At 39.7% G+C, this 20,645-nt stretch overlaps 10 protein-coding genes across 10 annotated transcripts; 6 read left to right on the forward strand and 4 right to left on the reverse strand.

Moving 5' to 3' along the window:
• Window positions 1-321: 321 nt before the first annotated feature.
• CHS3 (chitin synthase CHS3) lies at window positions 322-3,774 on the forward strand (the record flags this gene model as incomplete). Its single annotated transcript, XM_018133778.1, has 1 exon — window positions 322-3,774. The coding sequence occupies one exon, from the start codon at window positions 322-324 to the stop codon at window positions 3,772-3,774; it is 3,453 nt and encodes a 1,150-aa protein (XP_017989059.1).
• Window positions 3,775-4,194: 420 nt separating this feature from the next.
• Window positions 4,195-4,728, reverse strand: AW171_hschr74074 (HGL276Cp; the record flags this gene model as incomplete). Its single annotated transcript, XM_018133777.1, has 1 exon — window positions 4,195-4,728. One exon carries the CDS (start codon window positions 4,726-4,728, stop codon window positions 4,195-4,197), a length of 534 nt encoding a protein of 177 aa, XP_017989060.1.
• Window positions 4,729-5,264: 536 nt separating this feature from the next.
• On the forward strand, window positions 5,265-6,572 carry CAR2 (ornithine-oxo-acid transaminase; the record flags this gene model as incomplete). Its single annotated transcript, XM_018133776.1, has 1 exon — window positions 5,265-6,572. One exon carries the CDS (start codon window positions 5,265-5,267, stop codon window positions 6,570-6,572), a length of 1,308 nt encoding a protein of 435 aa, XP_017989061.1.
• A 497-nt stretch (window positions 6,573-7,069) lies between these two features.
• NTE1 (lysophospholipase) lies at window positions 7,070-11,635 on the forward strand (the record flags this gene model as incomplete). Its single annotated transcript, XM_018133775.1, has 1 exon — window positions 7,070-11,635. One exon carries the CDS (start codon window positions 7,070-7,072, stop codon window positions 11,633-11,635), a length of 4,566 nt encoding a protein of 1,521 aa, XP_017989062.1.
• A 132-nt stretch (window positions 11,636-11,767) lies between these two features.
• Window positions 11,768-12,019, reverse strand: LSM3 (U4/U6-U5 snRNP complex subunit LSM3; the record flags this gene model as incomplete). The annotated part of the gene is made up of 1 exon (XM_018133774.1): window positions 11,768-12,019. One exon carries the CDS (start codon window positions 12,017-12,019, stop codon window positions 11,768-11,770), a length of 252 nt encoding a protein of 83 aa, XP_017989063.1.
• A 280-nt stretch (window positions 12,020-12,299) lies between these two features.
• On the forward strand, window positions 12,300-13,232 carry MRPL4 (mitochondrial 54S ribosomal protein uL29m; the record flags this gene model as incomplete). The annotated part of the gene is made up of 1 exon (XM_018133773.1): window positions 12,300-13,232. The coding sequence occupies one exon, from the start codon at window positions 12,300-12,302 to the stop codon at window positions 13,230-13,232; it is 933 nt and encodes a 310-aa protein (XP_017989064.1).
• A 73-nt stretch (window positions 13,233-13,305) lies between these two features.
• On the reverse strand, window positions 13,306-14,448 carry OGG1 (8-oxoguanine glycosylase OGG1; the record flags this gene model as incomplete). Its single annotated transcript, XM_018133772.1, has 1 exon — window positions 13,306-14,448. One exon carries the CDS (start codon window positions 14,446-14,448, stop codon window positions 13,306-13,308), a length of 1,143 nt encoding a protein of 380 aa, XP_017989065.1.
• Window positions 14,449-14,713: 265 nt separating this feature from the next.
• On the forward strand, window positions 14,714-17,218 carry PIF1 (DNA helicase PIF1; the record flags this gene model as incomplete). Its single annotated transcript, XM_018133771.1, has 1 exon — window positions 14,714-17,218. One exon carries the CDS (start codon window positions 14,714-14,716, stop codon window positions 17,216-17,218), a length of 2,505 nt encoding a protein of 834 aa, XP_017989066.1.
• Window positions 17,219-17,283: 65 nt separating this feature from the next.
• On the reverse strand, window positions 17,284-19,347 carry SEC39 (Sec39p; the record flags this gene model as incomplete). The annotated part of the gene is made up of 1 exon (XM_018133770.1): window positions 17,284-19,347. One exon carries the CDS (start codon window positions 19,345-19,347, stop codon window positions 17,284-17,286), a length of 2,064 nt encoding a protein of 687 aa, XP_017989067.1.
• A 133-nt stretch (window positions 19,348-19,480) lies between these two features.
• MFT1 (Mft1p) lies at window positions 19,481-20,581 on the forward strand (the record flags this gene model as incomplete). Its single annotated transcript, XM_018133769.1, has 1 exon — window positions 19,481-20,581. The coding sequence occupies one exon, from the start codon at window positions 19,481-19,483 to the stop codon at window positions 20,579-20,581; it is 1,101 nt and encodes a 366-aa protein (XP_017989068.1).
• Window positions 20,582-20,645: the final 64 nt, after the last annotated feature.

The following is a 20,645-nucleotide window of genomic DNA, read 5'->3' on the forward strand; positions in this document are numbered from 1 at the left end:
ATTGACTTTAATACTTAACAATCTATTGCAGAATGAGCAGATAACCCAGTCAATTGCTGAGCTTTTAAAATACTAATCTGTTATCTCTTAGCATAATTGCGTCAGATTTTTTTTTTATTTCTTTTGGGGCATGATCGACGCGAGTCGTGGTCTAATATCTGACAGTGACTGTTTTGTGAACAACCAACGGTTAGTTACGGTATTATTAAAACTACAATATTAAAATCTCAAGGACCATAGAGTTCAACGTTGTATCCAAATTAATTTAAAAGGCTCTGGAAATATCATCTTCGAAGCAGCAATTTATTACTTTTGGTGCAAATGTCCGACGAGCATTATATCTTCCATGATGAATCTTTGCTGAGAACGTCTTCCTATGCTGGAGCTTACATTCAAAGAACGGGTTCATTGGTAAGACCAGAAAGAAACCAATTTGATGATCCTTCAAATCCACATCATTATTATGCTCAGAAGACTAAAGAGACTAGGGTAAGCGTTAATCCTTCTTCGACTGGAATCCAGCCAAATACAGATATTTTTCCTTCAGATATAATTTCCAAGGAAGGGCAAGTTTTAAAGCCTAAGATTGCACAGCGGAGAGAGGCGGACCCTTTGTCACTATGGCAATTCTACTGCTATATGATTACTTTTTGGGCTCCTAGTCCTTTATTAGATTTGTTTGGGATGCCAAAGAAAGAGCGTCAGTTCGCTTGGAGAGAGAAGGTTGCTTTAATATCCGTTATTCTCTATTGTGGTGTCTTTGTTGTATACTTGACTTTTGGGTTTACCAATTCAGTCTGCAATACCGAACAACCAAGAATCCGCAATAATGAAGTGGGCAATGAATTCTTAATCATCAATGGAAAAGCATTCAACTTGCTTTTTTCGTCACATCCTGCAGCGGCAGGAATTGGTGCCGGAACTAATATTTTATACGAGCCAATTAGCGCTGCTGGCAAGGTGGGCTCTTTTTTATTCCAAAATGTGAACGGTAATTGCAGAGGATTAATAAGACCAAGACAAAACTGTACAATACCACATGTTGGAGACGATATTGCATGGTATTTTCCATGCAAATTAATTTCGCAGGATGGATCCACAGCTCCTGACTTTTCCGCAAACGAGTTCTACAGTGGATGGGGGTGTCACACATCATTAGCGGCACGAGAATCATACTATGAATTAAAGGCTACCGCTGACGTATACTTTACCTGGGAAGACATTAAAAACTCGACAAGGAATTTAGTTGTGTATAATGATGAGGTTTTGGACTTGGACTTATTAAACTGGATTCAAGTAGATGACCTTGAAATTCCTGGAGCATTCGATGATTTAAAAAATGGAGGCCTACGAGGCTACGATATTTCAGTTATACTATCTAACAGCCATGAAAAACAACTTGCTAGATGCTTGAGCGAACTTGTCAAAGTTGGGGTCATTGATTCCGATACAGTTGGATGTATTGCTTCGGAAGTGGTGCTTTACATATCATTGATCTTTATTCTTTCTGTTGTCGCCATAAAGTTTCTTGTTTCTTGCTACTTCCATTGGTGTGTTGCTAGGAAGCAAGGTGCATGTCCTGTCGATAATAAAACTTTAGTCAAGATGGTGAATGACATTGAAGACTGGTCTGAAAATATCAATACACAGGGTCCAATTAGAGAAGTCACTGCACCATTACCAGGAACTTATCGGAATGATGGAGTCCCCCCACAATTAAGAAATAGGTTATCAAGATCAGACTTAAGAGGAATTGCTGGCTACGATGAAACAATGGTTGAGAAATTAAAAAGTTTTGGAGTTACTACCATGACAATCCAAAGTGTGCTTAAAGACTGCAATGAAAAGCCCTTATATGGGCCCAAAACATCAACCTCATCGAATGTCCTACATTTAAACCCATTCTCTGACGATTTATTTTCACAGCGACCAGTTGAAAGTTTGGAAACTTCTATATTACATCCCAATATGATCCCACAACCAAGTCCAGATTACACTCCCTTCGGCTATCCATTAATTCATGGAATATGCTTTGTAACATGTTATTCAGAAAATGAGGAAGGTTTGCGCACTACTCTTGATTCCCTAGCAACCACTACTTACCCAAACTCTCATAAATTGTTAATGGTTCTTTGTGACGGTTTAATAAAAGGACATGGTAATAGTAAGTCAACTCCAGAAATAGCATTAGATATGATGGAAGAGTTTGTAGTACCTCCTGATCGCGTTGAAGCACATTCCTATGTAGCGGTAGCCTATGGTACTAAAAGGCATAATATGGCTAAAGTCTACAGCGGGTTTTATAAATATGATAATAATACCGTTCCACCAGAAAAGCAACAGAAAGTGCCAATGATTTGTATTGTAAAATGTGGAACTCCAGATGAAAGATTGGGACCAAAACCAGGAAATAGAGGTAAGCGAGACTCACAAGTTATTCTAATGTCTTTTTTACAAAAAGTGACATTTGATGAAAGAATGACGAGATTAGAATTTGAAATATTAAAGAACATTTGGCAAACTACCGGGCTAATGAGTGAGTTTTATGAATATGTATTAATGGTGGACGCCGATACTAAAGTATTCCCTGACTCTTTGACACATATGGTTGCAGAGCTTGTTAAAGATCCCAAAGTGATGGGCTTATGTGGTGAAACTAAGATTGCCAACAAGAAACAGTCATGGATAACCGCAATTCAGGTATTTGAATATTATATCTCTCACCACCAGGCAAAAGCCTTTGAATCAATCTTTGGATCGGTTACGTGTTTACCAGGATGCTTTTCAATTTATAGAATAAAATGTCCGAAAGGCTCCGAGGGCTTCTGGGTTCCAATTCTCTGTAATCCTGACATTGTTGAACGTTACTCAGATAATGTGACTAACAACTTGCATAAAAAGAACTTATTATTGTTAGGAGAAGACAGATATTTATCTTCCTTAATGCTTAAAACTTTCCCAAAGCGTAAGCAAATCTTTGTTCCAAAGGCGGCATGTAAAACAATTGTACCCGACCAATTTGGGGTCTTACTTTCCCAAAGACGTCGCTGGATTAATTCCACTGTCCATAATTTAATGGAGTTAGTCTTAATTAACGATTTATGCGGGACCTTCTGCTTTTCCATGCAGTTTGTGATCGTTATCGAATTAATAGGAACAGTTGTTTTACCATTAGCTATTTGCTTAACAATCTACGTCCTTATTTTTGCAATTGTTGCAAAACCAGCTCCAGTTATAACCTTGGCATTGTTAGCCGTTATTCTTGGTCTACCAGGTGTTCTTATTGTTGTTACAGCATCAAGATGGTCGTATTTGATGTGGATGGCATTATATTTAATTGCTCTTCCAATTTGGAACTTTGTTTTACCCACATATTCCTTCTGGAAGTTCGACGACTTTTCATGGGGAGACACCAGACAGGTTGCTGGCGGCGACAAAGGTAACCACTATGATGGTGAAGGGGACTTCGATGGTTCTCAGATACAAATGAAAACGTGGAGGGAATATGAAAGAATAGAGAGAATGGACAGAGCAAACAAAATTGAGTCAGTAGATGAGATAGGAGAATCTGAAAGCGGAGGGCTAGGTGTTATGAAGCATATCAAACAGTATCTAAATGCACCCAAGGTTTTCCCACCAATTGAAGAAGGTTACGTCTACGAGGGCGGAAAGCATATACAAGGCACTAGTAGTAACAATTCAGGAACCAGTGGTACTGGAATTGTGCTCCAGGCTATTGAACAAAGTGTTGACGATTTTGATGATATATTCTAACGCATACAGTTTTTAAAGATTTCTAGAATGGAAGGGATATGCCTATGTTTATGTACATGTGTATATCATCTCTAATATCATAAACAGTTCCTTCAAAAACAATCAGCAGTATCAAGAATTTATGAGTTTCCAAAAGAAACAAGCACAACCATTGCAATGTGTTAGCCAGCTAGATATATAGACTAGATTTCCAATCATATCGGTTAGCTCAGCGACCTTCACGTTTCGATACAAGCCGCGCGACAAATCTTATTACATCAGCACACTATGAAAACCCCACGACTGGCAAATTCGAGGGAGCTAGATTCCACCATGGTAAACAATCACGTGCCCAAACAACCATCACTCACGTGACCTAATCAGTTTTAATAAACAACGTTAAATACCTATATAGCACGTCTCCTGCGCGCAACTGTCCGTTCACCAGCCGTCCTCAGCCAATTCTTCAAACCCACGCTTCGTACCACCTAGCATTAGATCCCTTGCTCCAAGCTTGTTCCTCATTATATTATCATCTATGAGATTTAAACGCTCATCCAATTGAGAATCCCATTCTTCAAGGGTAGAAGAAGACGAAACTGTCCGCTGGTTAACCAACATTGGTGCCGCAGTACCATTGCGCATTGGGACACGTTTGTATTCTGGTATAGTATAATCTGAGTTATCTTGCACACAATTGTTTGCTGCTTTGCTGTCACGGGGAACCTGGTATCCGTTGTCTACAGCCTGTCTGATACGCATGCCTATGGTTGACAAACTGTTTCTATACACATCTTGAGTAGCGCTCGACTTAATTCCGTGTTGCAGGTGGCGCTTATAGGGCGACTCTGGCTCTCTATTCATTGCTTCTTTTAGGTAACTCCCTAACATTCTGAAACAAGGCCAACTTGGAGCTACCATGGACGCGGTGAGATCCACCTTATATAAAAAGCTCCAAGAGAGGTGGGTGTACATACGGGTAACTATTGGCAACTTGAATGTCTGGGCGTCTTGTGTTTACATGTAAACAGGTGCACGGGTGCTATTTATCACGTGCCATTGCCGAGTGATCTCTCTGCCCTGTACACGTGACCGATCCAGTTTCGTCAAACGACGCTATAAGCCATGAATAGCGAAGTTAAGTACGTTATGAACACTTGTTAGCGAAATAGGATACAGGTTATTACGCAACTAACCTTGGAGATCTTCCCCAATGACATAATTCGGAAATTACCTTGTTATACATAGTCGACTATACTCCTTCATAGACCGTTACCTACATTGATCATAAGTAAGAGTCACGCAGATAAAAAAATGTAAACCAAACTTAAAAGAAAGTAAAGTTAAACGGAAGTTATATATTATTTCAAAAGTTTTATCATATATTACTCTTAAAAGGAAAAAATAGGTTTTCCCCTGTTAATTAACTATTATAAAAGGGTTTGCATATTTAGGTTTTTGTCATAAACCAATTATATACAATAGAAGTTATACTCATCACTTAAGCAAATATGTCCGTGAACTTTGATCTAACCTCCAAGGAAACTCTCGAATATGAGCAGAAATTCTCTGCTCCTAACTACCACCCTATTCCTGTGGTATTTCATAAAGCAGCAGGTGCTCACGTTTGGGATCCTGAAGGAAAAGAGTATCTAGATTTCTTATCTGCATATTCAGCTGTTAACCAAGGTCACTGTAACCCTGAGATTGTTAAAGCACTTGTAGATCAAGCTTCTACTTTGACATTGTCTTCTAGGGCGTTCTATAACGATACTTTTGCTGCTTTTGCAAAATATGTTACTGAGTACTTCAATTATGAGATGGTTTTGCCTATGAATACTGGTGCGGAGGCTGTTGAGACGGCTTTGAAGCTAGCTAGAAGATGGGGTTATATGAAGAAGGGAATTCCAGCTGGCGAAGCTGTTATTTTGGGAGCCGAGGGTAACTTCCACGGTCGTACTTTTGGTGCTATTTCGCTATCTAACGATGAAACCTCCACACGTAAGCACTTCGGTCCATTTTTAAATAACGTTACTGCCCAGATGCCTGGTGGAACTGAAGGTCAATTGGTCCGCTATGGTGTTTTGGAGGACATGGAACGCGCCTTCGAGGCTGTAGGCGAGAAGCTAGCAGCTGTGATCTTGGAACCTATTCAAGGTGAGGCTGGTATTGTTGTTCCTCCGGAAGGCTACTTGGCTGGTGTTCAAGCGCTATGCCGCAAGCACAATGTCTTGTTCATCTGTGACGAGATCCAAACTGGAATCGGTCGTACCGGTAAGATGTTATGTTACGAGCACTCTGAAGGCGTGAAGCCAGACATTGTTCTGCTAGGTAAGGCTCTCTCTGGCGGTATCCTACCAGCTTCCTGTGTTATGTCTTCAAAGGAGATCATGTCTTGTTTCGAACCCGGTTCCCACGGTTCCACATACGGTGGTAACCCATTGGCCTCTCGCGTCGCCGTTGCTGCCCTAGAAGTTGTCAGAAAGGAAAACTTGGTCGAGCGTTCCAGAGTCTTGGGAGCTAAGTTGCAGGAAGAGCTCAGAAAGATGCAGGAAGAATTCGGAGGTATCATCTCCGAAGTTCGCGGTAAGGGTCTACTAACTGCTATTGTGATTGATGATACTAAGGCCAATGGCAGAACTGCTTGGGAGCTTTGCTTGCTAATGAAAGAAAAGGGAGTCTTGGCTAAGCCAACTCATGAACATATCATTCGTCTTGCTCCACCATTAGTCATTTCCGAGGAGGATTTGGATAGGGGTATTGCAATTATCAGAGAATCGTTATCTGAGTTGCCAAATGTCGAGATGGCCGCGCACTAAGGTACAAATCTTAGCAGACTATCGCTCTATATATTTCCTAGCCAGTTTTATGCTAGACATAGTAAATACTGATTGAATCCGAGCAATATAAAGCAACAGGGAGATGGAGTCGTAGACTTCCAATGCCATATGCTGGGTAGGACATTCGCAAGACGAAGAAATAACTGTATATTCCTTAGAAGCTTTAGCTACACTATAATATCAAAACAGAAGATTATACGCTATTAATGGGCCTTATAGTCTTTATAGGGGGTTGTTTTGCCTTAATTTACTCTAATCTTAAAAGTTAGCTTCGCAGTCTTTTTTTAAATTTTATATATATTAAGAATGAAATTACATATTTAATTCGAAATTTTACCCTTTATTCAAGAACAGAATAAAGCACATTACATTGTTCGAATATCAGCGATAAAAGGGTTAAGGTCTTTCAAAGTGGTTAAAAAGAAAGCAGTTTAACTGAGGTTACGATCTTCATCGATAGCTTGTAACAGGTGAACATGGAAACTGTTGGTAATATAATACTTGAAGAAAATTTAAACTCAACATCTATCTCTACAATAGTTCTGGACTATGTTGCTCACTTTTCGACATCGCTTAGCTTTTATCTGTTTTCATTACTATGGTCGCTGATATATGTCTTACTATTTAAGCTGCCCAAGGCGGTTTTTAGGATGTTAAATCAGAACCTACCCTTTTATTTATTGGTAATATTTGGGGCTTTATCACCGTTGCTCACTCATGTTTTCTTAAGGAGTCGTTTATTTTCAGCTTATTCTCATCTAAAGAGGGATCCTAACGATGATTTTATAGCCAAGAGTCAGCAGAGGATCGACGATGAGGTGATGTTCATGAACCAGTCGAATACTGAAAGAAGATCGGGATTTACGTCATACCTCGATGAGTTTTTAAGTGCTATTAGGATATTTGGATACTTGGATAAACTGGTTTTTCATGAGCTTACAAAATCCATGCGGACTCAAAGGTTGGAGGAGGGGGAAGTCATGTTAATAGATGATTCTGTGGGGTTTTCCATTGTTGTGGAAGGGAATTTACAAATTTACCATAAGGTCGCTTCTAATGGAACTGGGCCTATTGATACTACTTTTCCTTCGGTGGCTGATGATAGAACATGTGCTGGAGGTGACAATGATCTAAGGATTAACGGCGAGCAATTCCAGTTACTAAATATTGTCAAGGCAGGTAACCCAGTTTCCTCCTTGGTTAGCATATTGAAGCTTTTTACGGATAACCAGTCTACAAATGTGCCTTCTGAACAAGCACAGAGGATTTCTGATCTTGAAGATCACCAGAAAGGACCATTGAAGACTGCTATAACTCCGTTTTTAGACTCATCAGTGCAGCAGTACCAGTATGAACTTGATGTTAAGCAAGGGCGGCTAGAAACTAACCCTGTTCTCCAGCAGGCAGAGGCTGCACGTTCTCGTTCTGGGACGCCTGTCAATTCACCTTTCCGTACTACACCAGCGGCCTCACTGTTACCAGAGCCCAGCGGCGAAGAGCCTTACGAATCTTTGCCTGATATCGTTGCATACGCCTCTACGGATTGCACAATAGCTGTTATTCCTGCGAGTGCCTTTAAGAGGCTCATGGTCAAATATCCTAGGTCGGCAACCCATATTATTCAGATGATTCTCACTAAATTATATCGTGTCACATTCCAAACCGCACATTCATATTTGGGTTTGACAAAGGAAATTATCCACACAGAAATTGTATTAAATAACAGTGTCAACTTTGGACTTCCCTATTATCTTCAAGAGGCCATTTTGAGAAAGATCAAAAGGAACTCTAAGGAATATCATATAACAGAGGATGTGCAACGCCGCCGCAGGACAAAGAGCGGGAATGTTTCAAACCCAGCGAGCTCTACTACTAGACTGTCGAGAAATATTGCTCTAGAATCAAGAGATCAATTTCACCCCGGAGACTTGCTTTCTAACGTTCCATTGTCTAGGAAGGACTCCGGCATATCAACCTCTAATGCATCGTCTCTGTGTATCTCCAGAGCAACTTCAGTTAAGGCAAGGGATTTATTCAGTCCGAACACTACTATTCGCCCTGACCTTGGATTATTGTCATCATCTATGATGTCATCCTCAGCTATTTCTTTAACTGAAAAATCTTCTAGACATGGGTTCAACGACCACAGCAGTTCCGTTTCCTATTCCTTCGTAGAACAGACAGAAGAATCTGTATGGCGGATGGCTCTCGTTGAAAATATGTTTGGCTACCTAGGTATCACAAATGAAAACATTATGCCTCCTGCTGAAGAGGAATTGCTAGCACCTCACCGCAGATCTTCAAGTTCTTCCTTCAGCTCCTCATACGCTTCTATGTCTCAAGCCCACTCCCTTAACCACGGCATGTTTAAATGCATTATACCTGAAAAGGTTAAAGTTAACACGAAGACTCCCCGCACTCTGAATGAAGAAATGCCTTTGGATTTAGATTTTAATACAGCTAAAGAAGAGTTTGCGGATGGGTTGGAAGTATTATTTATTCCTGAAGGTACTGTAGTGGTTGAACAGAATGCCACTAGTAAGGGTTTATATTACATTGTTTCTGGGGAAATGAACGTATGCACTACTGATGAGCAAGATCAAGCTAGCGGGAAACATATCCTATATACCGTTAAACCTGGTGGGATCGCTGGTTATTTGGCGTCATTAATTGGCTTTAAATCGTTTGTTACATTGGAAGCTAAGACTAATCTATACGTTGGATTTCTACCATTGGCAGTTTTAGAGAAGCTTTGTGATAAATACTTCATGATTTATTTGAGGATTGCGGAAACCTTAACAAGTATGTTAAGTCCCAAGATCCTGAAGTTGGATTATGCTTTAGAATGGATTCACTTAGAAGCTTCGGAAACTTTGTTCAACCAGAATGATCCAGCCAATGCTATCTACGTGGTTCTAAACGGTAGATTAAGACAACTTCGCTCAGACGAAAAGGCTGATACCACACGTGAAGACAAAATGAATTCAGGCACGAAGAAGAAACATAAGAAAGATGCTACTAAAAGACATGTACATGTCCTTGGTGAATACTCAAAAGGTCATAGTTTTGGCGAGGTTGAAGTTTTGACTGTCATGAATCGTAGCTCAACCGTTGTCGCAGTAAGAGATACCGAACTAGCCCGTATACCTAGGACTTTATTTGAGGTACTAGCTTTGGAACATCCTTCCATTATGATCAGGGTTACGAGGCTTGTTGCAAAGGAAATCTTGCAACAGAAATCACATATGGCTGAACCATCAAATTCAGTTAATGCTGCAAATGGATATCGATATGATTATAACTTGATGATTCCGCCTACAGCAGGGAGTCCAAATTGGGGCACTGACTCCTTAAATGGAACTATTAGTTACAAGACGATTACAATTTTACCTATTACCCAAGAAATTCCTGTGGGCGAGTTTGCAGCTAAGTTAGTTTCCTCATTTAGGCAGGTCGGCAAGTCCACTATCGGCTTAAACCAAAGTGCTACACTTTCTCATTTAGGAAGACACGCCTTTGACAAGTTGGCACATCTAAAACAGTCTGGCTTCTTTGCAACTCTTGAAGAATTGTATGAGGTGGTTGTTTATATCGCCGACACTCCTGTTAATTCATCATGGACTTCAACCTGCATCTCTCAAGGTGATTGTATTCTATTATTAGCCGATGCCGCTGGTGATCCAGAGATTGGTGAATATGAAAGATTACTATTGAAAGCAAAGACTACCGCACGCACCGAATTATTATTATTGCACCCAGAGCGTTATGTGGAACCCGGTCTCACTAACAAGTGGTTGAGAAATAGACCTTGGGTTCATCAGCACCATCATATGCAATTCGTTAGTTCTCATAATGTCTCAGAAGGAGTAGGTCCTAAGTCAGGGTCGAACTTGCTAACTCCTGCATCCAATTTCATGGAAAAACTAAGACACACAGATCGTTTCAATAAACTAACTAAGAAAACTCAAGAAAATTTTGTCAAGTTGTTACCTGATTCCATTAAAAATACTGTGGAGACCCTTTCAATGAAATATATACAAAAAAAACAAAAATACTATACCCCTGTGCATGCTCATAAAGATGACTTCTTAAGATTGGCGCGAATTCTATCCGGTCAGGCTATCGGTTTAGTCTTGGGCGGTGGAGGAGCAAGAGGTATAAGTCATTTGGGTGTTCTGAAAGCAATTGAAGAACATGGCATTCCGATCGACATGATCGGCGGCACATCTTTTGGCGCTTATGTCGGCGGTTTATATGCCAAAGACTACGACCTAGTCCCCATTTATGGTAGAGTAAAGAAGTTTGCAGGCAGAGTGAGCTCTATATGGAGGATGCTATCCGACTTAACGTGGCCGATCACCTCGTATACGACCGGTCATGAATTTAATCGTGGGATTTGGAAGTCCTTTGGTGATATCAGAATTGAGGACTTCTGGATCCAATACTATTGCAACTCTACTAATATCACAGAATCAGTTCAGGAGATCCATAGCTCAGGTTATGCATGGAGATATATTCGCGCATCGATGTCTCTAGCTGGCATGCTTCCACCCTTAACAGATGACGGAAACATGCTTCTTGACGGTGGCTACCTAGATAACCTACCGGTTTCCACAATGAAAGCTCGCGGATGTAAAACTATTTTTGCAGTGGACGTGGGATCTGTCGACGACAGAACGCCAATGGAATATGGTGATTACTTAAATGGTTTCTGGATTCTTTTCAACCGCTGGAACCCGTTTTCAACTCATCCAAACGTTCCAAACATGGCAGAAATTCAAATGCGTTTGGGATATGTTGCATCAGTTAACGCTTTGGAGAAAGCAAAAAATACTCCTGGCGTTTTCTATGCTCGCCCTCCCATTGAGGGTTATGCCACGCTAGATTTCTCGAAATTCGAAGAGATATACCAAGTTGGAGCTGCTTATGGAAGTGTCTTTTTCGAAGAATTGGAAAAGTGCGGTAGGATGCCAAAAATTCCTGGTAACGAACAAATTGACGGTCATGTAATGCAGATGTTACATAGACGTAACAGTATATAATTATTCCTTGTGTGTTATTATATAGAAAAAATTCGTTAAGTTTAACATTGAATTACCTCACCTAGTTATACTATACATTTAAAAAGAAGCCCTTATTTAATACCTAAGACTCGCTAATTGGCAGTTGACTTTTTATTCATCCGACGCTGTGGTGATTAAAGTTACGCTATCCCCTCTAACAAAAACCATCTCAGATGACTTAGTCTGGGTCTTTAGATTACCATCTTCTAAACGATAGATAGTTTCTTCAGCGTCTGATAGCACAATGTTACAGTGTGAGTCGAATGCTTGTAATGTTCCTGTTAATTTTCTAGCCCCACGTAACTTCACATACACACGTTCATCAAGGTTTAACTTCAAAAGTGTCAAAGGAGTATCAGACATGATAAATGATGTGACAATAAACGATAATAGGATTTGAAAGAAGCTTGTTTTCTTTTAACTTAAAGCTATTTAACGATGTTCCTTAAATGTTCATAAATTTGTATTTTTCAACCTTTGGAAATCAGCTTCACGAAAGCCGGGTAATAAATTGTTAATGAAAATTTTAACAGATTCTGCAGTAGACGCGCATCTTGAATAACCGATATGGTCAACTAAACTTGCTAAAGTACCGAAATACCTTCTATTCACCCTCCTTGTGACATCAAATTGCATTTAATAGATGGCCGGTGCAACAAGATCTTTTCATAACTTTGCTTGTGCTCTAGCAAGGACAAAATATTCACAACCAAAGCCAAAACCTCCTCCAAGGACTAACGTTAGATTACCAACGCAATTAACACACCATGATGCTGATTTGAAGGTCACTGCTCCTATTCCGCCATCTTCTAAAAACTTGAAAGTTCCTGAGGATCATCCTTTATGGCAATTTTTTTCTAACAGGAAATATATGAGAACTAAAAATGAGTTAGATGTGAATTCAAGGCCTTGGTCGATTCCTGAATTGAGAAGAAAATCATTTGATGACCTGCATTCGCTCTGGTATAACTGTTTGAAGGAGAGGAACATCTTGGCTCGTGAAAATCATTTATGGAAGAATGCCATGGAGGGTAGGGCAGATATTTACGGTCCTGTGGACCAAAATATTAGAACTACCATGTGGAGAATAAGACATGTTCTCAGCGAGCGTGACTGGTCATTTAGAAACGCTAAGGAAGAATCTGAAAATATCCGGGCTACGTTGACCGAGGAATTTGAGAGTGATTTCCTAAGTGAAGAAAATGAAGAGTCTGCCTTTGACATGTTAACCCGTTTTCAATACGCTGTATATGGTATCAGCGAATATATAGATGAGAATACAGTAGACAGGGACTTTGTGGATGGTATTAAGCATATAGCCACTCTAAAGTTAAGGAAGTTTGCACCACTGGATAGTGAAATCAAAGATCTACTGATGACGTCAGAGAGTAAAATAACAGATGCTGGAGAGGCTTTTGTTTTATTCACAGCAGAAAATAACCTAAAGGCTATGCAGGAAGCATCCACTGCGGTCAAGGAGTTAAGAGAGAGTGGAAACAGTGTCTCTAGATATGATGAACTCAATACTGTCGCTGAGTACATGAAACGTTTAGCAAATGCTCAAGCTTCGGTTTGAAATGGTTGCTCAGAACCTCTATATATTCAATTCTATATACGTGGAACCCCTATATAGTGTGAGCCTTCTAATTTCACACGTTGTAGTTTACCTTCTTGCTCGCCCATCTCATCGGACGCCCAGTGTTTGAATATTCGATACCTTCAACTTTGACTTCCAAGGTAGCGCTACTGGACTTTTCCTCCTCTTTCTTAACCCTCTTCACCAAGTGCATGTCCTCAGTAGTAGCACCGACAGTCTTATTTATCTCTTGTGCAAATATAACGCCTTGTGCCCACCCTGCATAAGGCCCCCATTTCGAAGCAAACATTTCCCGCGCCAGCTCTAATTTGATATTCATAGATTTTCTGGTTAATGGTAGAGCTTTATAACGTTCTTTTAGCTCTTCTGCCTTGTTTGCAGTAGCATTAAATCGGTAATCTCTCTCTGCTATACGCTGCATATGCACGTCAATCGGAACCACATCATCCATCTGCATTCCCATTAAACAAACGCAATCAGCTACCTTTGGCCCGACCCCAGGAAATGCCAAGAAACGCTCGCGAATCTCGGGTTTCGATAACTTCTTATGCCATGATTTGATGTATTCGGTATCCGACATGCTAACTGGTTTATCCTGATGCATTAACTTTGCAGCACCAATTATGTATCGAGCTCTATAACCGAATCCCAATTCCCTCAAATGCTCTTCCGAAGCTTTATGAACGATATCATTACTACTTGGAAATGAATAATATGAAATCCCATCAAGGTTTCCTATTTCTTTACCATATTCACCACACAAGGAATGGCACATCTTGGTGATACGACTAATATTATTGTTGCTAGAACAAATAAAAGAGCATAAAGTTTCCCATGGCTCCTGGCCCAAAACTCTAACACCTCTATGACATTTATTAACAAAATTCTTGTCTACAGCCGACCATTCACTAAGCAATTTTTCTAGTGATACATCTAATCTTAAATAATGCTGCAAACAGGTTCTTAATGCATCAAACGATTTATCAGAATCGTCTTTATAAATCGAATACTCTATAGTGGATTCGTCTTTCTGCCTTAATATAACAATTTTATAACCCAATGAATCATTTAGCAGCATACTGGTCGCGTAATAGTTCTTATTACTATTCCATACCCAGCGAAACGCCTGTCCACATTGCAAGACGTGAGCTAAAATAACCTCACCTTTTGGGAACAATAATCTATCAAACCTCATCCTTAGCTAAATACCCATCAGTTTGGAACAGATACTTTAACAATTATTCCCCCGATGTTGTCGAGTCCAAGATATTTCAAATTTTGGCGATAATTTTTACATCTTTAATAGATTTCATGTTGAAGAAATATACAGCTTAAAGGTGTTTAAGTTTGACCCCACCAAGTCTTATAGTTATTCTGGTTGATTTTAAGTTTCATATAATTACCCATTACCTTTTAGAAGAGATTACTATTGTATCACTTGGTGGTTAAACAGTTATTTTATGTTTTGGCGGTGCCATCAATACTGGAATTCCCATAGACCGCTGCTGCTGCTTTCAAAATCAAGGGTGCCAGGTATCTATAGTAATTTTGGCATTCAGATGAAGAATAAATTAGAATTATCAACTTGTAATAACTCAGTGGCGAAGCGACTAAAGCATGATAGTCGTGATGCTAGCGTTAATGAAAGATCTCAAGATATACCATTAGATTTATGGGATACAAGTGGTGATGACGATATATTACTATATGTTCAGTCAAATGAAAACAAAGATTGTTCTGATTCTAAATGTGCTGTTAATGCTGCGCCGAGCTGCCAGTCTGATATTATTACTATAGAATCTTCGCCCGAAAGTAACAAAACAACTGCTAAATCGCACTCTCCACACTTGAAGCCTGTTGAAAACGTATCTTTATTTTTAAACTCCAATACTGTACCTGATATCCATGAGAGGCGGAATACTTTGCGATTGGGAGAGCGATTAGGCGAGCAAGCAGCGGCATCTACATTTGCACTTGGCAAGCTAACATCTTCAAGACCTTCTAAACAACAGTTAAAGGCTTCCAATCTTAGCGATGACAATAGCAAGTTAACATTATTGACGCAACCGGCAAGAACGGATGATCAGGATGCAGGAGTTAGGCCCAAGCGAGCAGTGGATGGTGAGCGGAAAAGGGTAAAATGTTTGATACTTAGCGAAGAGCAGCAGAATGTTATTAAATTGGTTGATAAAGGATTAAACATCTTTTACACTGGTAGTGCAGGTACAGGGAAATCTATTTTACTGCGAGAACTTATAAAAAGACTAAAGGTTAAATACGGTAGCCATGGTACTGTAGCGATCACAGCATCCACTGGGTTAGCAGCGTGCAATATAGGCGGCATTACATTACATTCATTTGCTGGGGTAGGCTTAGGCAATGGTACAACCGAAAATCTACTGAAGAAAGTGAAACGGTCCAGGAAACATGTGCAACGATGGAATAACTGTAAATGTCTGATAGTAGACGAAATCTCAATGATTGATGGAGAGCTATTGGATAAGATAGACTTCATAGCTAAGAAGATCAGAAAGTCTGAAAAACCGTTTGGTGGCATACAAGTTATATTCTGCGGTGATTTCTTCCAATTACCGCCAGTTACAAAGAACGGCGACCAGCCACGGTTTGCATTTGATTCCGATTCATGGAAGCAAGGGATTAACATCACAATTATGCTTAATAAAGTATTTAGACAACAAGGTGACAATAAATTTGTTGAGATGCTGAACGCCATGCGTGTAGGAAAGATCACTCCCGAAACCGAGATTGCGTTTAAGCAGCTTTCAAGGCCGTTGGAAGAAGATAAAATAATACCAGCACAACTCTTCAGCACAAGATATGAAGTTAATAAAGCAAATAATAGCCAATTAGCAAAACTGGAGGGTAAACCTAGGTATTTTAATGCGATTGATGGTGGGGATCTCACAGACGAAGATGCTAAAGCAAGATATTTGGCGAACTTCTTGGCACCAAAAAAACTGGTACTAAAAGTTGGTGCCCAAGTAATGAATATCAAAAATTATGACGACACACTTGTTAATGGATCACTTGGAAAAGTAATTGACTTTATTGATGAAGCAACTTTTATGTTTTATGAAAGTATTTGTGAGGATGATATGAACGTTAAAGAATGCGAGGAATATCGAAACTACTTGATTGAAAATAATTTTAAGGTACCAGAGAAAGATGACGAGGATATAAAGAAAGAAACGAGATCCACAATGGTTAAAAAAGCTTTACAAGAGCAGTTCAGGAAGGTCGATAAGGATGAACCTGTTGATCCACTTGGAGATACTATATTTGACTTTCTGAAAGAAGTTAACCCGAAACATCCAAATGGTTATGCAAATTTAGAGCGTAAAAAACAACTCTTGCAAGAAGTCCACCTAAGCTCTAAGGGCAAGAAATTACCATTAGTTCAATTTTTTCAACCTGATAACTCTACGAGGACTGTTCTTATTCGTGAGGAAGCATGGGCTATAGAAGATGAAAACGAAAAACCACTGGTAACAAGAGTGCAGCTACCTTTAATGTTAGCATGGGCTTTATCTATTCACAAATCTCAAGGACAAACGTTGCACAAGGTTAAGGTAGACTTAAAGAACATTTTTGAAAAAGGTCAAGCTTATGTGGCACTATCAAGGGCAATTTCTAGGGATGGTCTGCAGGTGCTGAATTTCAATAGCGCAAAAGTTGCTGCTCATGAGAGGGTTGCAAAGTTCTATCAAGGTTTGATGTCCGCAGACGATGCTTTGAAAACGCTAAAGGCGCCACAAAGAACTTTGGACTACATATTCGCTAAGGGCAAAAGCCTATTTACGTCTAAGGCTGTTGAGAAAAAGCGAGCCAACGAGGATAGTAATGCAAACAAAAATAGTGAACCGGAAAGCGAGCCTATTATGGTAAACGTAGACCGCGAAGAATCCATGTTCTTTGAACCACGGCAGGCTGAAGACTACGCCTAACTCCAGCATAGAGATAAACTTCTAAAATTACTTATTTATATATATATTAATGACACCAACCTTATTTAATCGTCCCCGATCGCCCATTTATAACCACCAGTTAGTATATTGGATACGCTGGTAGAAACTTGCTGCATAATCTCCTTTTGAAGTTTCCTGCCCGACTTGTCCTTAGATAATGAATAAGGGTCGTCCAAGTCTGTTCTATTGGTCAATTCCAATTCCAGACCACTCCATAGCAATACAACAGCTTCTACTTCATCGAGAGGACAAATGTGCAAAAGTCTTCCTAGAACCTCCAATTGTAGATAAATTATTTCTGTAGGTGTCTCGTTATCCGTCCAGTTAGGATCAACGTATTTGCCCACTTGGAAGAAAGTCGCCCAATATTCAGACACATCCCCGTGGGAATCAAATAGTTCCATAGTCTTCTTATAAGCAAATTGGAAGTTCATGTTGGCTACAGCGTACTCGACATGCAGAACTAGCAACTTCGTTAATTCTCGACTATAGTCAGAAGATTTAGGCTGAATTTCTAAACCCTCGTAAATTAATTTTAGTAAATGTGAAGTAGTTGTATAGTCCCGATATAATAGCGAGTTATCTGTCAAAAGCTTTTGTATTAGTTCATAAGGATCATGCTTGAATTCTAATATATGCCTAGGAATAAAAGGGATACCACGCGAATAACTTAATTCGTACTGTGATAATTCATCAGCTAGCTTCAAAATTCCATGCAAATGAGAATAGTTCTCTTTTGGAAGTTTAGCTAGTACATAACTTGCGTTAACGATTTCTGGTTCATCACGAGATCCTTCATGGGCACTATTAAAAAACCTCCAGAAATGCTTCAACAAGACAGGCTCTTCAAACTGAAATCCTGCTTTCGAAACGAGGCGGTCAAGCAAAGAAAACTCTCCTAGAGATAATAATGATTCTATTACAGCTGAAATTTTCTGATGTCTGGTCAAGTTGTTGAACACATGTTGCGATTCGATTAAATAGTCCAATGTCTCTGCATTTGACGAAGAAGTAAGAAGGGTTTTGCTCATTGACCCAAACGCAGTGAGTTGTGTCCATTGATCAGCATTGGATAGTTTATGCAAGTCCTTAAAGCTTTTGATTTCCAATGAGTTCATGTAGTTAGTGTAGGCCACCAATTTTTGAGAGGAGATATCATCATCGATGGTTATTTCTGGATCAATACTATTCAAAATACGTATTAAATCACGCGAAAGGTATGGAGGATTGAGTCTCATCAAGCGCTTCGAATTTTGATACAATATTTCCAACAATTGAGCCTCAAATGCACGACGTAAGTGATTGTTGTCGTCCCCCAAAGCTTGCTTCACTTCGGACGCCATGAACTTAAATGCTTCAAAGTTGTTATTAGAATCCAAAGAAAAGTTATCAACCGTTAAGAACACAGAAAGAAACTCAGCAAACGCACCTGAATACTGTGCATATGGAACTGCTTCAAAATTAACAACGGACTTGAATACGACCGGCTCATCTGACGCAATAGAGGCAAAGAGGTTCATGATCTCCTCCGCCGGTTGCTGCTCAAAGCTAGAAATCATCAGTTGAGGTTCAATACGGCGATTTAAATGCGCTAGCGGACGTAGTACCCCAGTAACCCATTTTTCAAATGCTTCTTGGTTTTTGAACTCTGAGCAATGACGTAGCTTCTTTAAAAGCGGGTCATAAAACAATGCATCTGACACAAGTTCGTTACACAAAATAATCCTAGCTTTCAAAAATGTATGAATTAAATCCCTTTCATCAATTGTTAGTTGCCATTTGCTTAAAGTTTCTGCAACATGGTCCCTTAATAATTTACTCCGCTTACTGACAGAATCAACACCACATTCAACCAAAGCAATCAAACTCTCATCATTTTCAAGTAACTCATAAAATAATTGGTCATTTGGTTCGATTTGGTTCGCCACTTTATCAAATATGAAATATAAATTAGTAGGATTATCAAGTTCCCTCCAAAACACAGAAATAACTTCAAGTATCTCTTTATGGGATAGTTCTTTTTGTTCAGTAAAAAACCTGACTACTTTTAACTCATCAGCACGAGCAGCGAAAGTGCTTAGAAGGATATATAATTGATCCTTAAGCATTGGGAACCTGTTTATTTCTTGTGCATTCAGGGCATGAATTGTAAAATAATTAGTACGTTTTTTTATATAATAACAACTTTTAGAATTCCCATGTCATCGCACACCGTACAACTAAAAGGCTGATAAATCTACAATGATTAAACCTGAGCAGGTCCAACAGGTTCAGAAAAGGTTAGCCGTATATCAGCAAGGTAGTCAGTTTTCTTATTATTTGTCCTCCGTTAGTCAACTTTATGAAATATGTCAAAGTGTGTTAATGGGTAATTTAACAGAGGAATCACAATTCAATGAGGCTTCTTTAACGAAATTAAGGCAGAATATTGGCACGAAGTATGTTGAGAATAAGATTATGATAGAATGTGAGAAGATGAAGGTAAATGTGCAGGATATTAGTGTGGAATCCGCACTTGAAAATGCTAAAGCTGACTTAAAAGAGGTGCTTCCAAGCCTGCGAGAGTTTAGAAATGAGCTTGAAAGCCGCAATGAGCGTTTGGAACAGATGGCAAAGGATATTAAGGATTTTAATTATGAAAACCACCAGCTGGCGATTGCGATGACCACTTTGAAGCTGAGTAAAGAAGCTTGGGTAGACTTGCTTGGTGAAGCCGCTTTTGATAAATTACTGGCTTCTAAGGTATTTCATGTCGAGCGCAATGGCTTGTACACTATCCGAGAGAGGTTGTTAGAACCTGAAGATGAATTGAGACGCATCAACTCTGTTATGAAGGACGATATCAGAAGACTTAACCAGGATTTGCAAAACTACCAGAGTAAATGGCTGCAGAATGCGGAAGTGGTAGAGCGGATTGGAGAAGTATTACGACAGGGCCTTGTTGATCGAAGCGATGTGGTGAAGCCTGGGGATGTCGATATAGACGAGGAAGAGGAAGATGAAAGGTACATGAGACAAGACGAGGCTAGTGTACTAAGCGCAGAAGGTGATGATTCGGATTCCTACGAAGAAGACGAAGATATTGATGAGGACGATAACGAGAGATGGGTTGGCTCTGACTCACCTCACGAAGTGGAAGTAGAAAAGCAAGAAGAGCATGTTAATTCTGTGGAACCCGAAGAGGAACAGCCAAATGACCAAGTTGATGGAAATAGCCCCGCATTTACGTCGGAAGGCGATAATCATGACGTTGAGATGAAGGACGCTACACCTGCTGACGATGCTACCCAATATACTGCGAATAACGACAATAGCACGGACGCAGGTGCGCCGAGCGTGTGATCACAGCATAAATATGTAAAATAAGTACGCGTAACAACTTACAAACAAGTAGATTTATGGATGA

Source organism: Eremothecium sinecaudum, chromosome VII (genome assembly GCF_001548555.1).
Source record: "Eremothecium sinecaudum strain ATCC 58844 chromosome VII, complete sequence".
Taxonomy (NCBI): domain Eukaryota; kingdom Fungi; phylum Ascomycota; class Saccharomycetes; order Saccharomycetales; family Saccharomycetaceae; genus Eremothecium; species Eremothecium sinecaudum.